Here is an 18256-nt window from a genome sequence, read left to right as displayed (position 1 = left end):
TTCTAGTACTGGGAATTGAATCTAGGATCTCAGTTATGTTAGAAAAGTGTTCTGCTATATACCTAACCCTGTTTGTGATTGTTTGTTTGTTTGATTGATTGGTTGGTTGGTGTTTCTTGCTTTCTTTCCATTTTTTTCTTTTGTCATTTTGAGACAGGGTCTCAGGAACTTGCCCAAGCTGGTTTTGAACTTACTCCATTTTCCAAGCAGGCCTTGAACTTACTGTTTTCCTGCCTTAGCCATCTGAGTGGCTGACACTGCATGCCCTTAGCCGACAAGCTTAGCCATTTTCATGTTCTGTGTTTCAACCTGACTGTGGAGTAGTCTGACTTTTAACTTGGCATATGATGGCCTTCTTTTCCTTAGCTAAAATCAATGACATCAACAGCCTTTTCAGAGGTGGGAAGTAGCAAGCAAAATTGTTTTTGCTATTTGCATCAATTGTCCCAGTACTAAGAGTTTTAAAACAAATGGCTTTCTCAACAGAAGCATGGCTGGCACTTTAGGTAAAGTGATTCTGTGCCGTACAGGGTTTTCTGCTTCACATGCATTTTGGTACCTACACAGTCACTGGTAGCAGACCTCTTAGTAACCACTAGCCCACAAATTAGGCAGTTTAAAACTTCAAAATTAATGTAAAAAATCTTGAGGAGCAAATATAGAAATGCTAAAAATGAAGAAAAAATCAATACTACTAAGCTTTTAACTTCAGGCTCAGTGTGGATCACATGACACAATTATTGATCTTACCATTATTTAATATGTTATTTTGTTAATCATGCCATTTTTGCATTAATTCTTAAATACGTTATAGCAAATATTATCCAGAATAATTGCTAAACTTAGGGATCAACTTAAATGGAGAACCCAAAACAAGTACCTCTCTCAACCTATCCTAGTATAACCTTACTCTTTATGCTTTGTGGTGAATCAGAATACCTCCACCACATTTCCAAATGCTTGTATAAGTAGAGAACTTCTGAACTAGGGTCTGATTTTCCTCACTTAAGTCTAGAGAAAGTCAGTCTAGGATTGACATGGAATCTCTATGATGTCAAAAGGGATGTAGGGTCCATTCATCTGTACCATACTCAAAGAGTGGCTACTAGAGTTGACAAATTATGCAGTAATTACAAACAAGAAAATGGTGAAAATAGGAAAATCAATTTTAAATAGTCATATTTCCAGCCTGAATAAAACTGATATTCCACCTGTAAAATAATCAAGTGTATATGAATGAAGGGTAACTGGCAATATGTATTCACAGCAGGGACCATATAGGATACCACATACTGACTCTTTTTGGTGACTGCAAATAGAACTTTCTCTACTGGTCTGGTGATGATCTATCTAACCAGAGTATTTTGATGGTCACTTTTAGAATCACAGATAAAACTGTAATGTTATCCTAGGCTGGGACAGACAAAAGAGGACCCTGAAACAGGGATTTATCTTGTTGTGGGGCATGTGGACCATTGCACCAGAGGAACCAGCACAGAACTGGTGAGGTGGAGCGTGCTTAAATCCCATAAATCTCAAACGTGAGCCCAGCAGTAGAGCTCACTCCCTCCTTGTTTCCATGCCTGCCTCAGAGCACATACTAGGCAATCCCCAACCAGGTGGACATAGGTGGTCAGTCACCCAGCACCTGGAATGCCTCTACATGCTAATGAGGCACCTCAGTAGCCTTACCCTTCAGCTAACAACCTTTCCCTCCCTGGAATACTCTCACGTCCTTCCCCCCAAAATATAAAACCCTTGGTTCATCCCAAATGAAGTGGATGTCTTGCAAACCCATCCCCAGTAAAGAAATACAAACAAAGTAAGTATCTCGGAGAGCTGTTTCATTAAAGATAGTCAGAGAAGGCCTTTGCTTATTTAAATAGGCTGTAACACTAAGATTATTCTAATGTTGAGATTTGGACTTGCTGTCTATTATAATGCTAAGTATGGGCCCCCAAGACCTGGAGTCTGCACATAGACCCATGACCCTGTTCACCCATTATTTCTAATTGGTAAATAACTATGCCAACAGCCAATATCTGGGCAGAAGAGACAAAGGTGGAGTTTAGGTTTCCCAGGCTTGGAGTCTGAGGAGAGCCTCGAGGAGGAGAAGGTGAAGGAAGAGAGAGAAGCCACCATGGGTTAGGTGAATCATGAAAACATAGCCCTGAGGGCTGGCCAATTGGAGTTAAGAGCAGCCCAGATGGAACATAGTAAGTAATAACTCGGTGTTATTGATAGGAAAGTAGATTCTAATAGCATAGAGGGTAGATATGTGCTCAGCTCTTGTGCTGTTTAAGGCTTATTGTAAATATAAAGGGTGTGTGTGTGTGTGTGTGTGTGTGTGTGTGTGTGTGTGTGTGTATTTTATCGGGGAACTAGATCAAAAGCTGGGTAGAAACCCCAGTTTGGGATTAAAATTTTTTACAACATATTGGCACCTCAAAGTCTGGCAAAACCTTTTTTTTAAAAAAAATAATAATTTCAAGCCGGGAAGTGGTGGCACATGCCTTTAATCCCAACACTTGGGAGGCAGAGGCAGGCAGATTTCTGAGTTCGAGGCCAGCCTGGTCTACAGAGTGAGTTCCAGGACAGCCAAGGCTATACAGAGAAACCCTGTCTTGAAAAACCAAAATAATAATAATAATAATAATAATAATAATAATAATAATAATAATAATAATAATTTCAGATTCCTGAATGGAAAACACATGCTGTCCATTTAAAATAGAAAACACAGAGAACTAGTTTCTTAGCCACACAGTTTTTCCCCACGATGCTCGGGGTTTGGGACTAAAAAAGATACGGATTTGGCATGCATGATTCTGGGATTCATGGGGTAAACTAAGACACAGCTGTGCCCCCGAAACCAAACAACACCCCAAGCAGCAGGCTCGGAATTCAGCCTGAGGTCTTCTCAAATGCTGATCTATGCTGCCTTGGAGATGCCGCTTAATCACAAAGATGCCAAAAGCCCCTGCTGTACAATGAAGCAGCCAAAGTTCTGCTGCTCAGAAGGCAGAATGCAAGGCTGTATGCCTCTTGCAATCAAAAAAATTATAGAAAATAAAATGAATTAACATGGCAACACTACCTTAAGCACATGACACATATAGGTTGGCCTGAAAATAGGCTGATACAGTAAATAGAAGGGAATTCAAATGAAGTTAAATATAGAAAATGATATTAATTTAATTTATATAAAGAGGAAGGGATTATATCTTTATCCAGAGATATTAATTTCCAAAGGAGAAATAAATAAATAGAAGTTGATATACATGTTTTTAAGGATAGAAGGGAGATATAAATGAAAACTGATGTAAATGTGTCTTAGTCAGGATTTCTATTCCTGCACAAAATGTCATGACCAAGAAGCAAGTTGAGGAAGAAAGGGTTCATTCAGCTTATACTTCCACATTGTTGTTCATCACCAAAGTAGTTAGGACTGGAACTCAAGCAGGTCAGGAAGCAGGAGCTGATGCAGAAATCACGGAGGGATGTTACTTACTGGCTTGCTTCCTCTGGCTCGATCAGCTTGCTTTCTTATAGAACTCAAGACTACCAGCCCAGGGATGGTGCCACCCACAGTGGGATGGGGCCTCTCCTCTTGATCACTAACTGAGAAAATGCCTTACAGCTGAATCTCATGGAGGCATTTCCTCAAGGGAGGCTCCTTCCTCTGTGATAACTCCAGCTTGTGTCAAGTTGACACACAAAATCAGCCAGTAAAAAACGTTTTAATAATACATGGTTGAATGAATAAAACCAGGCCTTTGATCTCTGTACTTAGGAGACAAAGGCAAAGACAGGTTTCTTGTGAGCCTGAAGCCAACCTAATCTACAAACAAATCCAAGTCAGCTTGGGCTATACAGAGAAACCCTATCTTAATAAATAATAATAATTGTTTTAATTGGTTTCATTTTAATTATTGAAGCGAAGATGGTTATGAGTACTGTGGTTATAATGATATAACAAATCCTCTATTTCAGAGACAAAAGTAGAGCAGACCTCAATAAAAAAGAGGCTGCTAAATTGAATCAATCTATACTTTTGATGACTTCCAGTTATAGAACCAAGGACATGCTATTTGGGGAGAGAGGCTCTGTATTTGTGTAAACAGGAAAGAAAAAAAAAAGGGCTTGGGACTCCTTCCAAAGTAATAAGGATCAGATTTGATAGAGAAAGACCCCCTGAAGATCTTGGCTGCAAACAGGAAGGAAAAAAGAAATCAAGAGGACCAAACAAGTCGGGTAACATGATTTGCTGATCCCTCTACATGGGAACAACCGTAAAAGTGACAGAGACATAAAAATGTCTCTAGCCAGAAACTTAGCTATACATAGCCAATGAATCTTGTTGGCTACAGAGTCCTCAAAATTCATCATGCCATCCTTTCATAGGGCATAAATAAAGAATTATATTATAATTTGGTTATTGAGCAAACTACCTCATAGAAAGACAGTTGTCTTTCTCCTGCTCACAAAAGAGAAAAAATTCAGAAAAGGGTGGCTAATCACCGATGATCTTGGTTCATCCAGCCTTTCAGACTGTTCCAGTCAGGACTTCAGTTGAGCCCTGAACTTTCTCAGAACATAAAGACTGGACCGCAAATAATACCAGCTAGCTTTATTTTGACTTTACAATTTTAAAATTTCCTTTTGGGCCCCAAACAGGAATTCTTCGCCCCAAATCAGCAGGAAGCAATTATCAGAAGACTATCTTCCCAATCCCTTAAGTTGGGGTGGATGGCTTTGGTCATTTTATGAATTATAGATATGTTGTCATTTTAAGAAATAACTTACAAATAATAGTTTTGGACAGAGAGGAAAGTAAATATAGAGCTTGGACTCAGGGATTTCTATCTTTCCTTTTCTCTTTTCTACCCTTCTTTCTTAGGTAAAGGAAAAGGGGTTGAAAAGAAAAAAGGGGATATAGTAATATTATATAAGAAATTAGACAAATGCAGATAGATATTAAATATACTTGTAAACAAAGCATTTTATAGCCATTATCTTACACTGGTAGAGATCTTCATATTTTGGTGCAGAATTGAAGTTATATTTTCTTACATTGGTACAGAATTTACATATTGATACAGGCTTAAGGCTTCATTGGTATAAATATTTGTATATTGATAGAAACTTTTAAGTTAATTTTGTTATCCTTAGACAGATATTATGCCTATGCAACTCATTTAAGAATGCAAGGCTTAGACCCAGTCCTTTTAATAGCTGCTATTACAAACTGTTTAGAATAATTAAGTAATGCTAGTTAACAGATAGTCAAAATTATGGTCCTATTAGATTCTAATTTAGTTAATTATAATAAAATGTTTTCAAGGTTATTAAAATAGCAAATAGCTAAAAATAATCAATGTTTAACAATTCAGCTATACGAGAGAGAGAGAGAGAGAGAGAGAGAGAGAGAGTCTTCACATTCATCAGAGAGCCACAGAATATGGCATTTAAGGATACTTCATTATTAGAAGATCTTTAGACTACAGGACAGATCTGCTTCTGATAGTACCCCCATTCCACTGCAAAGAAGGTGATGAGCATCAATACCTCCAAGTGGAGTTGCTTTGATTGTGGTATGGTAGTCATTGGGCAAGAAATGCCCTAATTTTATCTCCAGACAGAATGTCCAAAAAGGACAAATGGACACAGGATAGTTGACTGCTAAGCTCTGCCAATACAGGACAAGCTAGTCCTTCATAATTCCTGTTTCACTTAAGGTCTGTCAGATGTTCTGAGTCAGAAGGCTGAAGCTTGATGCTCTAACATTATAAGGACTATTGGGACTGTCCAGGCAGTCAGCTGTCCCTGCCAATTGTTTTAATTTTGGAAGCTGCATTCCTGCATTTCCTACATATTCAAATATTTATTCCTTCTCAAATCCCTGATGGGGTTGAGACTAAATATAGTCTCAAATTAAACTTTTGTGTTTAGCATTAAAGAAGGTGTTCTGTATTTAAGGATATGGTTTTCAGATGGCAATACAAGTTAAAATCAAAGATGTGTAGCCCAGGCTGGCCTCGAACTCGTGACCCTCCTGCCTCTGCCTCCTTCAGCAAATCCTACTGGCTTGTGCCACCACAACCAGGCTCAGTCTTGTTAATGAAGAAAACAAGGTGGGGGAGACTTGGAAAGCCTTTGGGGCTGCTTGGCAAGAATCTGACATGGCCAAGGACAAGGAAATGTGTTGATTGGCAGGAATATGATATTCTAAGGACAAGGAAGTAGGCTTCAGGAATCTTGTTGGGGGCCAACTTTTAGCAGAAAGCGGCTTTGCAGCCATCTTGAGCCATATACCCTGACATGAGACTTGGATTACAATAGCCTACAACAGCTGAGCACACTCCGATAATCTTGGTTTAGATACCTTGAGATTAAAGGTGCGTGAGATTAAAGGTGTGTGAGATTAAAGGTGTGTGACTTAAGAGTATGACTTAGAAGTATAGAGATCAGAGTTAGAGACAAGACCTAAGGGCGTGATTAAAGGTGTAACTTAGAGGCGTGGCTTAGAAGTAAGACATATAAAAGGCAGAGGCAGACAGTAGAGGTTCAGACTATAGAGGGAGAATCAGACAGGAGACACTTAGAGGAAGAGAGACTGAAGAATAAACGGGATTGAATCACATCCTGTCTGGTCTCCATTCTTTGAGTCTGCCCTCACCCTCGCTCTTGCTGAACCCCGACCCGAGACCCGCAGACCGGAGCAGCAGCTTGGGCCAGGATACAGTGGCCACCCAAACATGGGTCGACCCGGGCCTCAACATTTTGCCTCGGCTGCAACATTTATTTTGGCTGCCCCAATGTGGGGCTAGTGTGGACCCCAACAGAATCTGACATTAGGCTAAAACAAAGAAGTAATTTCAGGTAGAAATCTAAATCTTAGGCTAGAACAAAGAAGTAATTTCAGGCAGCAATTTAAATATTAGGCTAGAACAAGGAAGTAGGCTTCAGACTGGGCTAGGACAGAGAAGTAGGCTCTGATACTTTGGTCATCCTGATAAGCCCTTAGAAACAGTGATCACAGGAGTGTTCATGTAATTGGGTTTAATGCCTTGCTTGTTCTTTGACTGTTTGTGTTTATTGTCTTGCTTGTTCCTTGACTATTTGCATCTATTGTATTGCTAGACCCCCAAGTTAGAACTGACCTTAATACATGCATGTAATTAAAATGGTATAAAAGCAAAAAGGAGGAGGTTTTGATGGGATAGGGGGTTCTAGGGAGGAGAAATTGGGAAAGAGGATGACATCTGAAATGTAAATAAATAAAATATCCAATAAAAATTTAAACAAGTAAGAAAAGAAAAGCAAAAAAATAAAATCAAAGATGATTGAAGTATAGAATTGTAAACTCATTAAGTTAGAATAGACAAGAAAATCCTTTATCTAAATTGGCAAATATAATGGACTGGACATTATAAATATATATTATACTGTATACTTTTCATAATTATTATATTTATATTCATTTTATATCTGAGAGAAAAGGAACCTTTTATTGGACTAAAAAGGAGAATTTTTGAGGTTTGGTCTTGCTGTCTATTGTAATGCTAGGTATGGGCCCCCAAGACCTGGAGTCTTCATGTAGACCTGTGACCCTGCCCCCCACCCACAAATTATTTCTGATTGGTAAATTAAGATGTCAACAGCCAATAGTTGGGCCGTAAAGACATAGGTGGGGTTTAGGTTTCCCAGGCTTGGGGGTCAGAGAATGAGGAGAAGAAGGTAGAAGAGGAAGGAGAAGCCACCATCAGTTAGGTGAGCCATAAAACTGTGGCCCTGAGGGCTGGCCATTTGGAGCAGCCCAGATGAAACATAGTAAGTAATAATTCAGTGTTATCAATAGGAAAGTAGTGTCTAATAGCATAGAGGGAAGATATTTGCCCAGCTGTTGTGCCGTTTAAGGCTTACTGTAAATATAAAGGCTGGGTAGAAACACCGGTTTGGAATTAAATTTTTTCACAGTATTCTCAGCAAAGACTCCACTTTACCCACTCCTGGCCTGGCAGGCAGGAGCATATGACTCCTGGAAAGAAAAGGCATACTATGGACCCCACCCATTTCGGACTTGTCCTGTCCTCTCTGAGCAAGTGTAACAGTGATATCCAGACATCTCATCAGTAGAGGTGGAACCTGGAACCACTCTGCCCTGTGCTCTCTAAGCTGGTATACCAGCAGCAACTAGATACCTCAAGAGGAGAGGCAGAACTGGTCCAACATCTTGAGAGGAATTTTTAAGGATGGTATAAAAGCACCAAAGGAAGGCAAAATAAGCCAAGCAAGCATGCATTCACAGAGCAGGCTGAATGTTAGCCTGACAACACAAGGGAGCCTGGAACATTGCATATAATTGGCTCACCTTGAAGGAATGAAGCAGAACCCCTTGGCTTTGATTAATCAGTTCCTAGGAAAGGGCTGGGGTGTGTCTGGGTGCTTCAACTATCAGCATGGGCAATCCTCCAGAGAGGATTTAGGTATGGAAAAACTGTCACTGGAGCTAGAGGCTAGGAACACACCTCCTAATATGGACCTGGGTGTGCGTCAATAACATTTACTACAGATACTTATTTGAATATGGCCTTCAAAGTAGTGAAGGCATTCACCTGTACTTTTTTGCTTGAGAGTATAACCTTACATATATTCCTGGGATTAAGACCTATTTGAAAAGCTGATAACATGTTAAAAGTGTCTCATTTTAAGAAAACAGATTTTTTTTTTTTTGGTTTCTCTGTATAGCCTCGGCTGTCCTGGAACTCACTCTGTAGACCAGGCTGGCCTCAAACTCAGAAATCTGCCTGCCTCTGCCTCCCAAGTGCTGGGATTAAAGGCGTGTGCCACCACTGCCTGGCAAGAAAACAAATTCTTAACTGATGTTGACTTGTTTTGCTGAGCCACTAATGGAGGAAGCACTTTATGATTTGCTCTGGGTATTAACTAGGCTCTGCTGGGAAGCTCACAATCTTGTCAGGGCACATTAATATCTCATAGTCTTAAGATCTTATTTAAAGCTCAATGAAAATTTAATTGTTGTTGACCAACAAAATAAGCAAAAGAATTATGTTGCATTCAGTCAGATCTGAAATGAGCAAGCTCTTCATTTACTATAATTCCATTTTCAGGAAATATTCTAAATAATTTTATAAGTACTTACAGAAGGGAAATTTTTTCAAAAGCATATATTAAATATTGAGAAAAATATGAAATAAAGAGACTTTTCAAAGTTACATGCAAGAGAATAAATGGTGCAGGCTATATTACTCTTTCTATGCTGGGTTAAAAATATTGTCAACAAACTCATTTTTACTTAAAAAGTAAAAATAGAATCTTTTCTTTGGCACTTAGAAATTAAATATTCTATAAGATGCAGAATTGCAGGAACCCATGCATAATTGCTCCAAGTAAGTCAGTCAGCCCAGAAATTGTTTTTGAGATTTAAGTCTACCACAGAACCAGATATGGAAAAAAAATTTAAAGAAATATTGACCCATGTTGAAAATCAAGCTGCTTTCCCGGGGAAGAAGCCTCCCTGTGGTCTGTTACATCTCTTACAAGTATCAAAACTGGGATTCAAATAACGTGAGTTTTAACTGATGTATAATATCACAGATGACATGAGAATGTGTCACTTCTACCATATTTCAGGACATTTTGATTAGAATCAAAGTATTGCCAAACACACTAAAAAATAATCACTTGATAAATTGAGCATATTGTGATTTGAATTCCTTATCTGGTCCTGAATTCTTTTCAATTTACAGGGAGGGACTAAAATAATATAACAATAATATAACAAGTTCATTTTAGAAAACAAAGCATGAAGCTGTGATTCAGGATTGTTGTAAACATGGTATAGCTATATGATGCCCTATAAAAAATAACTGCTTGCCTTGGGTTTCTTTCCTTTAATCTTTGTTCCTACTATAGATACTAAAATGCTGTTCAATGGCAGAGTGCTTGCCAAACAAGTTTGAGAACATGAGTTCAGTCTCCATCATTAGAGTGGGAGAGAGAAAAATAGATGAAAAAATATATTTAGAACATAGATTAGTTAATGGCAAAAGTAACACCTGACTCTTAGATACTCCTGTCTAGAGAAAGACATAAGATGAAGGTTGATAAGCACTAATTGGGAAAGATAAGTATTTGATACCCTACAACAAAACTGCCCCTTCAGAAACAATAGAGCAAAGATAATTTTTCTTTGTTTAGGGTACCTTTGCTCTTGAATTATTTTTTTGTCCAAGGCTAGGTGGGAAGTAGCCTTGTCTAAAGAATATGAAACTAAAGTTGGATAGAAAGAATAAGTTCTGGAGATATATCACATGACACAGCAACTACAGATAATAGTAATGTTTTATATACTTACCAAGAAAGTAGATTTTAAGTATTCTTAACTGAGCATGGTGACTCACGTCTCTGCTCCAGCACTTTGGAAGCAAAGGCAGTCCAGCTTGGCCTATATGGTGTTTGAGACCAACCTAGACTATATGGTTAGCTCTAGGCCAGTCAGGGCTACATCGTGATACCCTGTCTTTAAAAACAAAACAAACAAACTAAAACTTCTTACCACAGAAAAGCATGAAGTAATACACATGTTGATTTCCTTGAGTTAGCCATTCCACAATGTGTACATATTTCAAAAACACATTTTGTACATCCTAAATGTACAGTCATCTCTTGGTATCTGCACGGAATTTGTTCCAGAGATACACAAGGATGTTGGAGTCCTTTATATAAATGTTGTATGCATAAAACCTCCACACAGCTTCTTATATTCTAATGCATCTCTGAACAACCGATGATACCTAGTGCAATGCAATCCTATGTAATTAGTTGCCAAAGGAGATTGTTTAGAGAATGACACCAAACAAAAAGGTCCATATATACTCAACATAGATGTACCCCATCCCAAATATTTTGGATTGCAAGTTGGTTGAATCCATATCTATGGATCCTGCTGATACAGAGTGCCAAGTGTGCATATTTTTATTTGTCAACTTAGAAAAAAACTGAAAAAATATTAGGCACAAAGGCTATATGTATAAAAACCAAAAATGAAAACAACCTTAATATATATGTTGAAGATGCTATTTTCTCACATCTATATGTAAAACTTGAAATTTGAATGTTTCCCCAATGTCATGTGACTTACCTGCTTATCAAAAGCAACCCAGGATGGTGCATCTGGTCCATCTCCTTTGGGAAATACACTGTGTATAGGCTTTATCTTTTGCCCAGGTAGCAGATCTCCACCTATTCCAGGCTTATCCTCGCTCACCAGCATCCTGACATTGTTGCAAAAGCCCCAATGTTGAGACCTATGGAATTTCTCCTTTCCTGTCTGTGAGTACAAAAAACAATAATAGTAAATAAAAATGGCCAAAGTTACTCTTTTTGATTCTTCTTACAATACTTTTCCAACATAAATAGATTTTCCCATTTATTTTTCCCATGACAAAAGGTATCTTAAGTGTAAAGTAACTGTGGGCAATCTCTATCCATAAAGTTGTGCCACATTTTAAATTCAGTTTATTTTAATTAATTTAAAACTTTGAAAAGCAGAAAGAATAAAGCTAATATTCAATGCTATTTGTAATATTTCATAATGATTACTGTAAGTGAAGATTTAGAATATTGGTTTGCTAATTGCACTATTTTACTTATTTGCAAAGAATGAAAAACAGAAAAAAACTTAATTACTTCAGAGAAGAAAGCCATTGCTTTTCACATAGCCTAACTAAAAATTACATTTACCAAAACAGAAAACAAAATCTTTTTCTCATCATCATTAATATAAAAAAAATTCTTCACAGCCGACATTCTCCTAATTGTGAAACCTTCCTTCCACCAGTTTTTAGTGATATGGACAGAGAGAAGACACAAGTAATGCCAAGAGTTGATAAAGATGAATCAGGGGTTGGAGGAGGAGGTAAATCAGGCAGAGAAGAGATAGGAAGCTATTCCCAGCAAGACAGTGAGAAGTACATTTCTGAGTGTGAGAACCAATAGATAGGAACAGTTGGGGAAGTCTAATAAGAAAGAAGCCAAGTTCAAATTTGAAAGGCGGGTGCACTGGAATAGAATATCTAAGGAGGTCCGCAATATGGAAAGCCATATACTGAAATACGTTGATAGTCTGTCTCTTTTAGCAAGCTGCCAGAATAGTCAATGTACCAGGCCATATTCTTGGTAATATACTATGAAGATTAAGTCATAGTCAGCCTCTCATCCTCTAAAAAGCTTTCCTAATGGTTCATACATGTCTTCATGGATCCTGGTTTCTACAATTCAAAAGCCCTTGCCATTGTTAGAAGGCTTCACTTGTTGACTTGACCCACATAACTTCACAAAGTGTTCACATGTATCATCCCCTTTGGTCAGATCATTTTCTCAGTTTGTAAGGCACCTTGGGGCCCATTCAGAGTCATGCCCCTGGTCAGGTTGTACATAAAGCCCACTTTCCTCAAGAGTCAAGTAATGCCCTACCACATTGTCATCTTTTCTATAAATATCATGTGAGCACCCACTTGGTGCCAAGTTATGTAGACTCCAGGGATACGGCTTTGGGCAAATCTCATCTATCTGTCATAGACTAGAAGCCAGTCATACCCTTAGATTTAGCAATAGCTTCTTAGATATGACACCAAAAGGATTCAGGGAGGAGGGATGAGAGGATGGTGTAAGGGGGGACTAAAAGGAGGGGTCAGTAATCAGAATGTAAAGTGAATAAATTAATATATAAATTAATTAATTAATTAGAAAGATTACTTGTATGAATGAAATGTTCAAAGAATAAAACTATATTATTAAAATTATTTTAAAATTAAAAAAATCCCTGCACAAAAACATTGAGGCACTATTTCTAAGTATTATGGCAGAGACTTCCATTCTATCTTCTCCTTTTCTAAGAAGGGAGAGTAAAGTCTCAGTTTGATAGCATAACACTGACTTAATTTTGGGTTTCTGACATATTTTTCTAACCAGAACAACAAGAAGTAGGCCTTAGACTCATACCATCCAATGTAAAGACATCATTTTGATCTACCCTTTTTCTTACTATCATCTTCAACTTTTATAAAGTGGATCTAGTTTCCACCTTAAATGTTTAGTTTTACTGGGATTCAACTGACAGAGTTATTAATTATATAATAGATTTTTTGGACTATAGATACTTTGTTTTTAATCCTGAAGGTGACTTGCATGATGGCAACATTTGGCAATCCCTGACTCCCTGAGGCAAATGCCACAGATATAAGTTGAAGAAACTAAGGAAAGCTGGGGCGTGGTAACTCACATATGTAATCCCAGCATTTTCGAGACAACAGTTTGAGACCACCAGTTACATGGTGACTTCCAGATCAATCTGGGCTGCAAAGTGACACCATATCATAATAAAGAATTCAAAAGGAGGTCAAGAACTTGGGTTGGGTTGAGAAAACAGTGATCTTAGCAGCACTGTAATCCTCAGAAGCTGTGTCCTGTCATACACATGTTGGCATAACAAAGGTGCTAGGAAACAGAATGAGGATGCTGAAAAGACCTTGCATAGAAGATGGGAAAACAGTGATTGCAATTAGTTAGCAGTTTCCACACTCAAACTCTAACTGCCTCTCCTAGAATGATGGGTTCATTTGTGTCTCTGGTGTAAGAGCAAACAGTTTTCACTTCCCTGTGGATTCATGTGAAGAGATACTTAAAGATACTCAAGTGTTAGACATGACAGACAGGCAAAGCCTTAGCTGACCAAGAATCTTCCTTCTGGCACAGTCTTCACACCCTCCCACCTGCCACCTTCAAGTATCCCAAATAACAGTCTGCCCTCACCAACAGTACTTTCTCCCACCATTCGCTCCTGTACTTTAGATTTCTATGCTGTCTTACCTCCCTGTTTGACCTTACCTTGCCAAACACCACAGAAATCTAGCTTTTCATGGGGCAATGGAGAACTACTGAACACATAAGGTGAAGATCATAAACAGGGTCTGGTGATATGACTTGGGGGTGTGGGGGTAAAGATGCTTGCCATCAAACCTGAGAATTTGAGTTCAATCCATAAGACTCCTGTTTTCTGACTTCCAGACACGTGCCATGGCACACATATTACATCCCACCTCCTCATAAATAAATATAAATAAAGCTATGAGTTCCACCAAATGGACTTCAGAAGCTATAAGCCAAAATAAACATGCATTCCCCCCCCCCAACCCTCTACATTATGTATAGGCACAGAACTACAACAGTACTACACTGGGTATATTGTGACAGTCCAGACAAGAGATGATGGTGGACCAAAGCAGATACCTGGAAATCAAGATGATGAAAATGTAAAATATAAAGGGTTTGTGGCTAGATTAGATAAGGGGTACAGAAAAAAATGGGGCACATGGCTAATAACTACAAATATTTGAGCCTGGAAAAATGGACACGTGGAACTTTACATACTGGGATGAAACAGAGCCCAAAAGTCACACATGAATCTAGAGTTCCATTTTGCCCATTTTAAGTTTGAGAAAAGCATGTAGAAATGTTGATTAGCAGGTGATGGTGTGAGTCTGAAGTCTAAAGAAGAGTTTAAAGCTAGATATAAAAATGTGACAGATGACAGCTGATGTCTAATATTTAGGCAATCTAATACTGGATTGAATGATAGTGCAGTAAAGAAATCCAAGACAGAAATTTAAAGTTTAAAATATCCCCATGTTACAATTCAGGGAGATGGTATAGAATTAGCAAAGAAGACCAAAAAGGACTGTCTGCTAGACAGGAAGAAAACAGGAAGGTTTAGTGTCATGGAAACCGGAAAGAAAGCATTTGATGAAGATAGGATTAACTGGGTTAAATGCCAATGATAACCTAAGTGAAAATGAGCCTTGAGACTTCACCCTAGATTTGTCAACAGAGATAGTCATAACCTTCATGAGAATGCTTTTGGCAGAGTCTCAAGGACAAAATATCCTGTGAGCCATATGTTTTTGTTTTGTCTTTTTAAAATTATTCTAGGTAAGATATTGCAAATCGAAACTTTTGAGTTTCTAGTATTTATAATTTCCTTAAAATAAACCGAGCCCAGAAGAATGTAAGAAATAAATAAAAGATTGTCAAAACACCACCTCTTCTTTGAAGTTTTTCCTGGCTGCTAGAAGCAGAATATTCTGTTCATGCATAGATTTTCTATGTATGTCATGAAGGTCACCCTATCTTTAAATCATTTTACATACTTACCCACTGACTCCTACTAGAATTTCCAAAGCCAGACATAACACTTAGAACACAGACCATGAGGCTCTTTGCCCTTGAAAGCAGCAGTGGTATTATGACAGGAGAAGACAGTACAGTGGTTCCTCCATCTTGTCTTCTTGCTGAGGCTATTTCAGGTTTAACTAGAATTTGATCTCCTTAACGGGTAATCTCATGAAAACTACCCAACACTATTCTAGGAACCAAAGGTCAGGATGTCCTGACTAATTTATCTTAGCCTCTGTTAAACTGCCTGTTTATGTGAAACCCCTCCAGCTAACTTCTTGTCTCAGTTTCTGTGAAACTGCCTGCTTCAAACTATTTACTTCTATGAAGGCCCCTGAAGCTGCCTTTTTAAAACCTTGTGTTCTGATGTTCTGGATACCTGGGGTCAAACCTAAGTTCTGGGACATTTGGGTGTGGTCCCAGCTAACTGGAATAAAGACATACAGATGACTGTAAACTATGTCAGACTGGTCATCTCTGGTGGGCTACCCAAAACAGTACAAAGAGAAAAAAATTGTACAAGATTTCTACTGGATCCATCCATGCAACAAATGAGCCACAGCAACATGTCCATAATTTCTAGATATCCATCTGTGTACTTGGCATATTATATAATAGTTATCTATTGATATCCATATGTTTGATACTAGACTTCTTAATTCCTAAAAATAAGGATGACAGGGCTTGGCACAGATTCAACAAAAATCTATTGAGTCAATAGAACATAAGTTGTAGCTTATTTTCAGATAAAGATGATTGGATGTTGTCACCTGTTCTCTTGAACACATTCAAAAGTGTGTACACACTTTAAAGTGGCTTAGAGCACTTTATATTGAATAAAAACATTTGGAATTCTAGGAAACAGAGCAGAACCAGGGTCTAAAGGCATAAACTTAGCAATATAGAGAAAAGAACAGAACACAAGCATTTGATGCCATTCCCATTCAACTCTGGCCATGTATGTACCATATCACCCAGAAGCATTTTCTCTTCCACAGAGGACATTCTCTTTGGCATCTCTAAATTGAGAATAGGAAAAACTTCTTTATAGGACCATTTTTAGGACTAGGAGATTATCTGTGATTGTGGCTGTCTATTAGGACTGATTTTGTTTTTAAAAAGAACTGAATTAGGCATCCAATTAATAGTAATAGTAATAATAATAATAATAATAATGATAATAATAATAGCTAAAGAGATAAGTCAGTGGTTCAGAGCACTGGCTGCTCTTAGAGAGAATCAGGTTTGGTTTTGATTCCCAGCACATACATGGCAGGCAGCTCACAACCATCTGTAACCTCAGTTCAGATTTGAAGCCCTCTTCCGGCCTCCTTGGGCATATGGTACACAAACACAAATGTAGGCAAAACACTCCCCCACACATGAATAAATAATTTTTTAACTAAAAATAATTTTTTAAAAGTATCAGTTCATAGCCCCCAATTACTCAGTGTTAATTTTTTTTCTCTTCCCCAAATATATTTTTGGAAACTTTGCTGATATGTTTTATTTTGATACAGAGTATGTAACCTAGGCTGACCTGAACTTGAGATCCTGCTTGAGGCTTTCAAGTGCTAGTATTACAGGTCTGTCCAATGACATCCAGTTCTATTAAAAAACAATTATAAGTGATGCAACGAATATTTTATATCACCTTAGTTTCTTACATTTAAATACTTTTCTAGATTTATCTCTACTTTTAGTACATTACTGGTTAGAATAATTTTTCCTCAACATGAATGAACTTCCTAATTTTCATTCCTTGACTGAGAATCACTTTTAACAGTGTTCCCCTGAACTCCATAAACGTGGGACTTATTTCTTAATAAGTCTTATTTTGTACTTAGTGTGTAGCAAGGGTTTGAGAACCAAAGTTAAATGCTGGAGGCTATTTGTGTTTTCCACTCCCCTAAACGAGTTTGGATATGCTTGATCACATATAAGCAGGAGGTATGTGGACAGTGAGGAACACAGGCTGTGGGGAAAAACTCTGATCTGTAAGCTGAATCCAGCTTGAGCCTGCTTGTTCCCACTTTGAACTCTAGTTCATAGAAATACCAGGAAAAAACTGCCCTGGGCCCAGGCCAATCAGGGAATAGAGGTAAAATGCCTAAAATGCCAAAGATTATAGATAAATTGCTCAAACTGGCTGAAGTCATCACTGACCAATTCCCATGCATCAAGATATCTCTTGCCAAATAAGGAGACTGCCAGGCTGGAGACCCCATTCCCTGCTCAAACTAGTATAAAAGCCCTGCCTCACTGAGGTTGGGGCTCTCAGCATGAATCTGCAGCACTGGAGGAGTCTGAAGGACAGAGCTTAAGCCTGAATAAAGGCTCTTTGTGTTTGAATACTGATTTGGGCTCCTGGTGGACTTTGGGCACCCTGAAATCTGGGCACAACATTTGGGGACTCACCGGTATCCCCAAGACCCCCACTAGGACATGTTAAGCTTTCATACAGTGGCCAATAAGTAAGTATCTTTGTACTCTTCTGTCTTCTTTGTTAAAGGGACTTCTTTTCTAGTATGAGTTAGTCTTTAAGCAGTCTAAGCAGATGCTCTGGGCAGCCTGCATCGGACTTGGGAAACAGGCCAGACTCACATGTAGGGGATTGAATCCCCTTCGTGAATTTGAGGAGATGAAGTGGGTTACTCCTGTTGTAAGATTGTAGTCTCATTTTTTTTTTTTTTTGCCTCCAAACCCCCAGGAGGACTAAGTGCCTCATTATTCTTTGTGTTCCACTTTGTTGTCTGCCTGATCTATATATTCTTTTGACTGAAGTCATGAGGCAGACTCAGATTACCTCCCTAAGCCTTTTTCTGGACCACTTTAAGGACATTAAAACTAGGGCCAGAAATTTAGGGTTAGATATTAACAAGGACCAACTAACCACTTTTTGTAGGAACTAATGGCCAAGTTTTAATGTTGGCTGACCACCAGAAGGATGGCAAGAAATGGAAAACTAAACACATCGCCCCTCTCTATCCTATTTTAC

General features: G+C 38.3%; 1 protein-coding gene across 1 annotated transcript in view; it reads right to left on the bottom strand.

The window, feature by feature from the left end:
• Efhc2 (EF-hand domain containing 2) overlaps positions 1-18256 on the bottom strand; it is a 173111-nt gene that overhangs the window by 134339 nt on the left and 20516 nt on the right. The window contains exon 2 of the mRNA XM_034485609.2: positions 11168-11356. Coding sequence (XP_034341500.1) covers positions 11168-11356 — 189 coding nt within the window. The remainder of the gene's footprint in view (positions 1-11167; positions 11357-18256) is intronic.

The sequence above is a fragment of the Arvicanthis niloticus genome, chromosome X, assembly GCF_011762505.2.
Source record: "Arvicanthis niloticus isolate mArvNil1 chromosome X, mArvNil1.pat.X, whole genome shotgun sequence".
NCBI lineage: Eukaryota > Metazoa > Chordata > Mammalia > Rodentia > Muridae > Arvicanthis > Arvicanthis niloticus.
The sequence above is the reverse complement of the archived record's forward strand: the minus strand, read 5'-3'. Positions and strand labels throughout refer to the sequence as shown.